The sequence below is a fragment of the Panulirus ornatus genome, chromosome 16 (genome assembly GCF_036320965.1).
Source record: "Panulirus ornatus isolate Po-2019 chromosome 16, ASM3632096v1, whole genome shotgun sequence".
Taxonomy (NCBI): domain Eukaryota; kingdom Metazoa; phylum Arthropoda; class Malacostraca; order Decapoda; family Palinuridae; genus Panulirus; species Panulirus ornatus.
The window spans coordinates 7,408,757-7,418,980 of NC_092239.1; the positions used below are offsets into that span (position 1 = coordinate 7,408,757).

General features: G+C 47.4%; 1 protein-coding gene across 1 annotated transcript; it reads right to left on the reverse strand.

Moving 5' to 3' along the window:
- Nucleotides 1-3,212: 3,212 nt before the first annotated feature.
- On the reverse strand, nt 3,213-7,849 carry LOC139754100 (uncharacterized). The gene is made up of 3 exons (XM_071671183.1): nt 7,472-7,849; nt 5,149-5,244; nt 3,213-4,978 (listed from the first exon to the last, which is right to left on the reverse strand). The coding sequence occupies exons 1-3, from the start codon at nt 7,520-7,522 to the stop codon at nt 4,049-4,051; spliced, it is 1,077 nt and encodes a 358-aa protein (XP_071527284.1). The 5' UTR covers nt 7,523-7,849; the 3' UTR covers nt 3,213-4,048.
- Nucleotides 7,850-10,224: the final 2,375 nt, after the last annotated feature.

Sequence of the window (10,224 nt, forward strand, 5' to 3'; positions counted from 1 at the left end):
GAGAGAGAGAGAGAGAATGTGTGTTACACTTCATTCTTTACTTACGCAATTCGGTACGACCCTAAAGCCTGGTACCGACCATAAAGGATGACGTTAAATACCAGGCCAGCATACCTAAAGCACGAAGGTACGAGGCCCTTATGGATATGACGGTCTCGCCCTTTGACCTGACCCCTGATGGATGATGTTAAATGCCAGGTCATCATACCTAAGGCTCCTGAAGGATACGATCGTACTAGCCTGTTCATGGGTTAATCAAGCCTCGTCAGCAGAGAAGCAAATACGTGAATAAAAGAAATACGGTAGACCTCAGTACAACACACACACACACACACACACACACACACACACACACACACACTACAACAATCAAATCCCACGTAGCAATCACCATAAAGATAATTTTTATGACACGTAATGACAAAGTTGTTGATGACAGCTGCTGCTGCAACCTACTATCCGCTCTTTAAATACCCCAGTCGCTAAGACAGCGGCACACACACACACACACACACACACACACACACACACACACACCTCCTCTTCTTCTCCTTCTTCACTCCTCACCGTCTACCAGCATCGTCCATTCCTAAGCTAATCTACTTGACACATGCATCGGCACTCTGGTCAGATGCCGTGTTTCGCTACGTACATTGGTAGATTTAATGCATTTCGGAAGCTCAAGGCTATCAAGCCAGAATCCTTACCATACACGTCAAGAGAGAGATGAAATCTGTGAGTATTTTGACTGTCGTCTGGGCAATCCAGTATACTTTCACTGGTGGTGAAAGTAATAGTAGTCGTCAGTGAGAGCAAGACTTCCATTCCTGAAAATGAGGATATCAACTGGAAGACAGACATGGCACTAGAGGAGTGAAAGTTGCTGTTATCTGATTAGTATTACAGCAATCACTGAAAGTGATAAGAGTCGATGAAGATGTCTGTCACCCTCACTTTTACCGAGACCCGTATCACCTTCAGTGACTACTGGAATAATTTTCAGATAATCTCACTTTCACTCAACTTTTACCAAAGTTTTGCCGACACAGGTACTTTCACTCTCAGCAACAATGACTACACTCCTGTATACTGCCTCACTCACTAGCAAATAACCTATTTATTTTGCCTTATTTCTTTTTTTTTTTCTACTATATCTGTTTTCAGTCAAGTCATGATGGCCTTGACCATGTCTTTTGTGTGCGATCCCTTTCACGAAGGAGCAATTGTTGACTCTTGCCCTCTTCATTCACTTCGAGTTCCCCATAAAGTGTTGGGGAGGGGGGGTGTCTTAAGCCTGGTAGCCACTGCCACTGGAGGCTGGTGCCTCCCACCAGCGCGGTAGGGCGCGCCGGGCGGGGCCGTGGGAAGCGTCCTACAGTGCCCGGGGACCTGTTACGTGTGGTCCGGCGGCGGGTGTCGGGTGTCCGGTGCCGGTATGCTGACGGTTAGAGGGCTCAGGTTCACCTCCTACTACCAGGCCACAGAGGCACCCTCCCTCCCGCTGGCGGAGGACGAGAGGGTCATGAGGCGTAGCTAGGAGGAGGAGGAGGAGGAGGAAATAAACAGAGAAAGAGAATAGAGTCGAAGGGAAGGGGATGGGAGGAAGGATTCAACGAGGGAGGTTAGAAATGGACGATGGATTTAGAAGGTGAGAAGAGAGGGAAAGGAAGAGACAGAGGAACAGATAACAGAGCATGAGACAACTGACACAGCAAAGAAAAACATCAGGGTCAGCTAGAACTACCAATAAGGCGTGGGCGGTGGGAATGTCATGCCCCTGCCTGACCCAACCACCTCCTTCTGCCTTCATTACACTCGCTTAAGACACAATATTTCTCAAGCAGTCTCCATCACAGGCGATCCATACTTGTCTCCTGACAATTCTCAGAGTTCAAATGGTCCTCAACTTTTGGCCTAGTCAGACATCGAACAAACTGTCATGGTGCGAACTATATTCTATGAAGCCACGGAATCCGAGCTAGGGCGAAGAACCGACCCCTATCTCTATCCCACTGAACACGGAGAGCCTTATGCTTCAATATCCTGCCTACATCTATATACCTGAAGAACACAGGATTCTAATAATGTCTTCCACAAGTAGAAGACCTCGTCGCAGATCTTCTATCTAATTTATCCCCAAGACCGCAGCTCGGGGTTTGTTCGAGGCGCTTCAGTTCACTCATAGTATGTCTTCGAGACCACGACAGTCTTCGCCTGTGGTATGAAACGAAACATACTCATCTGGGTTCATCACGACAAGTGCCCTTAGTTACATTCCCTTCTTCTCAACAATCCCACCAAAACGATATATATATATATTTTTGGTACGTAAACTTACCCTTCTCCCTCCTTCACCTTCCGTCCAGCCATCCTCACATGAGTAACTGGATGGGATTTAAATGTATGTCTTATGATGTCTTCAATGCCCTGTCCTTGTGTCGGTCTCTGTGCCTACCCATGTTTTAACCTTCGTGACTCCCTGTGTCTTGGCCTCCGTTCCTCTATGGGTGTCAGCCAGCCTCCGTGCCCGCCTGGGGGGGAGGAGCTGCCACCTGACACCTCCTGACGCTCTTGTATAATCACTAGCTCTAATAAGCCAACCGCCTCCTCCTGCCTTGGGATTCTTAACCTTATCGACCCGAGACGTAAGGGTGCCAGCCGCCTATCATCTCAAGACACTTCACCCGCGTAAAGGAATACTTCCTGAGACTTTTATTGGTAAACTCACAACAGATTCCGAGGAGGAGGAGGAGGAGGAGGAGGAAATGATCCTCCCTCATTTCCATATAGTCCCTGGGTGCTTGGCACCAGCCGTGACGGGCTCTCTCTCATGTCACTCACCGTACGAGTGTACATGTCACTTACCATATTATGCGAGTGTATATGTCACTCACCATTCGAGTGTACATGTCACTCACCATAAGAGTGTATATTTCACTCACTATATCATACGAGTGCACACGTCACTCACCATACGATACGAGTTCACTTGTCACTCACCATACCATTCGATTGCACATGTCACTCACCATACGAGTGCACATGTCACTCACTATACCATACGATTGCACATGGCACTCACCATACGATACGAGTGCACATGTCACTCATCATACGATACGAGTGCCCACGTCACTCACCATAAGCCATGAGTCAACATGTCACGCACCATCACCTCTTCATTCACCTGAGGACAATAACATTACGCCTCATATTTTTCCTGATATATATTTATTAAGAAATATAATTACATATGTACTTATATACGTATTTGTACTGCTTTCGGTGTCACACTGAAGAATAGAACTGTCTTTTTTTTTAAAGTGGAGGAATTAGCAGAGGCCGGAGAAGATGTCTGGTCCTCCCGTGTGTGTGTGAGGGTGTGGGAGAAGCTGTCTGGTCCTCCCGTGTGTGTGTGAGGGTGTGGGAGGAGCGAGATCATTCCCCACCTCACACTGATCTGTAGCAGCACAAGAGGATATTACTTACAAAAAAAAAGGTGTCATCAGGGCTGGAGTTCCCGTCCAGCATACTGTAGTAGTCACATGACAGTAGTGGCAGCCACCTGTACACGACCACCTCCCACATACACACAACACACACACACACAACACAGCAAGACGTACATGTAATACATGTACAGTATCCTCACAGTGCGTACACACACTGCAACCTTAAACTTACATACACTCATACACACACACATGTACATACGTAACTTCACACTTACAACAAATATGGACGCTATTTTCACGCGTACATATACACAATATCCTCTCACATACGTACGTACACACAGCATCCCGTCTATACAGACATCACAGCACCATCGGAATTAGGAACACGAAATCTTATGTACAAGTCAACAGGTCTGGAAGAATGACATAGAGAAAATATATCACTGGTGACAGATTATGAAGAACTATAAACACACTTATGGTTAAACAAGACAACATGTTCATTATGCCCACAACTCAGGTACCGAATCTCCAAGGCACAAACAGTCTCTGACAACAGGTCTGGAATAATGTATTTATGTAGCTATGGTTCACCAAGGGCGCCAGTGAGGGTTCTGGTGATGGTGGTGGTGGGCGGGGTAAGGTGCGTGGCGGCCCTCACGAGGTGGCTGGCTTTGGCCTGCCGCGGCTGCGCCTCCGGCAGGAGACTTCAGCGGTCTCTGGGTGGCAGGCGCCGGCCGGAGAAGGACGGCGGCTCTGGGTGGCAGTGCAGGGGACGGACCTGGCAAGTCTACAGACACCGTGAAGGCTTGTTGTCTTACCGGCCTCAGGGCCACGGTGCCTGCACGGCGATGTGGCGTGGCCAGGTCCAACGGTGCCACCTGAGGGGCAGGGTGCTGACCCATCGTGGCTACGGCGGGGCTGCTGGAACAGAGAGATGGTTGGAGACGGGTGGAGGAGGCCTGACGCTCACCGCTGGTACAGGTCTCGGGGCTGACGCGTTCTTCTTGAGTGTCAGGTGCGGCCTGCGGGCTGCCCCTGGCTGACTCGGGGGAGGAGGGTGCACCTGCCGCCTCCGGAGAGGCGGCGTTGGTCGGGGAACTGTTTCCCGAGGGAATGGCCGTCCATGACGGTAACACTAGTGCCAGCTGCCCCGAGGCCAGGCGAGCCTGCACCAGCGGCACTCCCGTCAGCGACCCATGCGGCGCCTCCTGCTGCTGCTGCGGCGACCTCTCTGGGACTGGCACCTCGGCTTCAGGTTTTACGCTAAGGGTTTCCGGTAAAGCTGAGGAACTGAGGTGGTTGAGGACGCGGGCGTGCAGGTCACTAGGCAGGCCGCTGACGCCGGACAGGAACCGACTCACCTCGGCGGCACACTGAGTGAAGCCGGCACGATACTTGGTGCCGGAGTCCGAGGCGGGGAGGCGGGGCCCTGACGTCTCCTGCCGGTGGAGAGCCTGCACGTGTCGCACCGTCATTTCCAGGATGTCTGCCTTCTCCAACTTGCTGTACCGCGTTGGCTGTAAGGCGGAGAAATAAAGGTATTAGCAAGTCTCAGGGTAGGCACTGCATGATGAATGTATGCATGACTAACGCAAGAGTCCTGGGTTAGCATATGTAATGGAACTTTACGATGCAATAATAAACAAGACAACTACAGCAGCAGATGATGAAGGCGTCAACCACTTACGTCTTTCTTCTGGGCAGTGAGGACCAGGTTCTTGAGCTCGTTGAGGCAGTGGTTGATCCTCTCCCTCCTGCGGCGCTCCATCAAGGGCTTGTTGCTCTGCAGAGGAACGTAGGAACATGGTAATTGGTAATAACATATCGACCGTAGGTGGGTAGAGAGCAGAACTCAACCTACCTTGGCGTCTGGCAGTGAAATATGGGTCTGCTGCCACCAAGGGTCAGTCTGCTGCCATCAAGGGTCTGTCTGCTGCCACCAAGGGTCAGTCTGTTGCTATCAAGGGTCTGTCTGCTGCCATCAAGGGTCTGTCTGTTGCCACCACGGGCCAGTCTATTCCACGTCTCCCACTATAAGGTCAGGTCACACGCTCCTCCTCCTCCCCCTCCCCCTTATCCGTATCCCTACACCTCCCTTAGACATTAACAAGCTACTCAATAACGATTCCTCAACCTAACGAACATGTCACATACCTACAACAACAACCAGTAATACCACTCTACTCTTGACCTAGCTGGCTTGACAATCTCAGCAGTGGTTCCAGTGTGACTATTGGGTTCACAAGGGTCCTTTAACGACCCTGACTTACCGCCACACCACCCCCTCCCTCGTTACACCTGCCACCCACCACTGTCACACATCACGACGCTCGCTGCCACACTCACCCTCGTCCTGTATCAATGACAAGAGCTGCACTCGACATTCTCCCTGATCTTAAGTACTTAAAAATCAACCTCCATCTGTTGTTGCTAGGTTTAAAGGGCATTCAGGTTTCGATGCTCGAATTAAAGTTACCTACGTCTTAATCCGATCCAATGTCATGCTGTCGTTACTCATCTAAACTGAAATCGACCTCGACTAACCAAGCCTTCACTTAGGACCTGTACAGACACAAGGTTAAGTGCACGCTTATCACCTACACATCTGTTTCCTCGAGGTATGACTTAAGGAAAATTGTCCTAATTATTGGATACCGAGTATTTCACACACCCTCAGCCTACCCATCTTGTTCAACGCACTCTTCACCAGTAACGTAAGCAAGCCTGTTCCCCAGCCAAGTGCCCTACGAAACAACCTAGAACCTCGAACGCACAATTGAAAGAAAAAACTACATTACGTTTAACGATCTATAAAAGGCAGTTCTTACTCGCATATATTCATGTCCACTAACGTAACCATCAAATCTATGATTCAAAGCTTCCAATCTATGCCTAAAAGTTACATCTATATCTATACTACTATAATGAGCTCCTTCATTTAACCTCATTAGTTTGACGTACCACAGTGGTTAGAAATCGTACCGTGGGTCTCAAGGGGTTATCAAAAACTACCGTTGACCTGTTTACATGTCCTTAACCCACTGAGGATAAGGGTCATTTCACTCAATATCGTTCATTGGGTCATCGTACGAAGTGTTAAAAGTCACTGTACTTAAAAGGTAGTATGTCGTCCTCATGGGGTTAATCCGTCGTATTCATGGGGTTTAATCCGTCGTATTCATGGCTTTAATCCGTCGTACTCAAGGGTTTAATCCGTCGTATTCATGGGTTTAATCCGTCGTACTCATGGGGTTAATCCGTCGTATTCATGGGGTTAATCCGTCGTATTCATGGGTTTAATCCGTCGTATTCATGGGGTTAATCCGTCTACTCATGTGGTTAATACGTCGTACTCATGGGGTTTAATCCGTCGTAGTCATGGGTTTAATCCGTCGTAGTCATGGGTTTAATCCGTCGTATTCATGGGTTTAATCCGTCGTACTCGTGGGTTCAATCCGTCGTACTCGTGGGTTCAATCCGTCGTACTCGTGGGTTTAATCCGTCGTATTCATGGGTTCAATCCGTCGTATTCACGGTTTTAATCCGTCGTATTCATGGGGTTAATCCGTCGTATTCATGGGTTTAATCCGTCGTACTCATGGGGTTAATCCGTCGTATTCATGGCATTTTATCAAGTCGTGGTAATTGTCGTCGTACTTTTCGTTTGAGGTTGTTGTACTCAAGGAATAATAAACCACCGTCGTCTCTCTCTTGCTTATGCTAATTCTCAAAGGGTCAAGTCAGTGGGTTAGTGTGTCATCAGCTGTGGCGTCAGCTTAATCCAGCCTAGGCACGCCCCACCCTCACACTTCTAACTTCATTTTCTTTTATATATCAAGGAACATTGAATAGGCCAACTAGTCAACCATTTTTTGTTTTATATATAAAGTGTTTAACTTCATTATATATCTGCTAGGTGACTAGGGATGCTTAATAGTAATCTTTGAAAACAGTATATCAAAAATCTTGCATGGACGAGTATAAATAAATAGTTTATGATAAATACTTACTCGTCTCGTTTTCTGCGTGTCTGCCATACTGGAATCAGTTGAAGAGCACATGTCAATAATCTCTGGCGGCTTAAGTTCTCCCCACCATCACAATTGTCACTTGCTTCCTGCTATAGGGGGTAGCAACAACAAATATATATATATTCATATATATATACAACGGAGCAAAAATCTCTCTCTCAGGCTATTTTCTGGCTTATACAACTATCCAAAAACCAAAGGCACTTGTGCGGATGGGTTCGCGTTAGACGCGCGTTCGGGAGTGCTCACGCGAGAAGCGATGGCACACTTGTGTCGGGTGAGTCGCGTGTCCCGAGGTCGGGTGAGCACGACCTACACACGTGACCGCGAGACGTCAACTGATCCTCGCGCGCGACCAGCACCCGAGGCGCGCCCAGACATAGTTGCCATCTCCGATATTTCCATATCTACTCGCATTTAACTTTTGCAGTTAAGTGAATGGAGTGATTAACTCCCCCATTATTCAGCTAGCCACATATAAAAGACGATCAAGTCTTTCTTATGTGTAAGAATACACAAAATATATCTTCGATGATATGTAGCATATGACGTCATTAAGTGACCACGCCTCTTACGCGCGCTATGAATCGACGTCACCATCACTTCAACCAATCAAGACTGGTAGAGCGCTGGGAACAAGCACTCTGTCCGTTGATTGGGTCGCGCGCTGTGAGGGCGGGTCTTACACCCACGTGGCAGGTATGAGACAGTCGCGAGACCCTGAGAGGCCATACCACGTGGCTCTTCCAAGCTCAAATTTCATAACTTACAAAACGATACACGCTTTACTTGAGTTCCCCATCCACCATTTCTAAAACGAGCGTTTTCTATATTCGCCTCCCGTCCTCTGTTTCTATACATCTATCAAGAGATCTTTGCTATGTACATCTGCGCCCGTCTATTGTCCTGTCTATAAATATGTTGGAATCAGCTTTACAGAACGTCAAAAATACGTTCAAAACAGACATTCAGTTATAGAATATACGCGCTCTGTTGTTGACATTGACAGCAATATGGAGATCAAGGTTCATGATACATTGGACATTTAATAGTATGTTTGCTAGAGGCATTTAATTACCATGTCTCTACGTAGCCCTACATTACTACCAATATTGACAAGATGTTCGTTATGTATGTATGACTTCGTTTTCTATCACACAAATGTTATTACCTAAGTTACCATCTGTATCACCCTGGAATTATGTGTCATGTATTTGATGTACTTTATATCCTCCTTCCTCTGACGGAAGATGACCTATCGGGGGTCCCTGGGCCCACAAGGGCCCACCTACACCTCCACATGCCTCTCTATATATGTACCCATCACCCAGACTATCACCGTAATGCTCTCTGTGTATACCTAGATTGTAAAGTTTGATAAATGGAAATAAAAATCCGTTCCATCCACTGCTTATAGCTTTGGTATATTGTCTCCATCCTCTATCAAGGTGTCGTGTGAGTGTAATACACTGTCATGGTCCATCATCATCCTCCTGTTTTAATTACCCTGTGATTACTATTGGTGTGTCACAGGGGAGAGAGAGAGAGAGAGAGAGAGAGAGAGAGAGAGAGAGAGAGAGAGAGAGAGAGAGAGAGAGTATTACACTCGTGTTGCCCCTGTCTCTTAACCTTGAATATATATGTGCCGTGTATTCACACACAAACACATACACACATTTATGATAGTACAGAATGTTCAAGAGATTGGAGTGGCCTTCACGAGCGTAAGACGCCCTCCCCGTGCAGTACAAATAGACGTAAGTTATGAGCTAAACCAATGAAGGAAATCAGTATTGAGTCAACCCTTTAACAGACATGCTCAAGAAAGAGTCAAGAACACATGCGGAATGAAGCAGAGTAAGACCGACCCCCCCTTTTGAAACCTTTCTCTGACTTCGATCATCGAGGAAGAGCTTCGATGTTGGGCATCATGAGGCAGGTGGATTCCGTCACCAATCACAATGGGTCAGACACAGGGACACTGTAGTCACCTCCCTCACTGGGTAAAGCACACGAGTGAGAGGCAACTGCCACGTCCTGAGGGAGTATCATGAAGGACATAAGAGTGTCTCAGCTATGGCGCAATATTGACAAAAATGTGGCAGACTTGGTGTGGCATGTCTATGGGCCTTTAGTCCTGCCATCCTTGACTAAATCAGACAGAAACCGGTGGCAACACTATACTGACTTAGTGTGGTTACGTGAGCATCAGCAGGATTACCTTACAGCTTCCCATAGAAGTTATTTACATCGCTGGACAGCTCCTCAGTTCCTGCTCAGCCAGGCAGGGAAGGTGATGGCCCTTACAACACGCTGAGCGACGCGAAGGATTCTCGTGTTGCGAGAGGAGGTACAACACCTGATTTCATTGTCTTATATGCATGCTTAGGACGCACGAACACCTCACCACTAAGTCACTCATCAGTACTTGACAACGTGAAGGTATATAGGTAACGACACACACACACACACACACACACATTTAAGCACAGACGTAGAGGTACACAGAAACATAGATATACGCGTGTATAAAAATATATGAAAAATATGTATACATACATATGTGTCCTCAAAAACAGAAATAGACACACAGAGAATGAACATACAAACACACAAGCGTATTGTACACACATACAAAGACACGCACACATACGCAAAACATGCAATCCACACACAAACAAAGACAATCACACAGACGCACCCACACACACACACACGTTCACAAATACAAT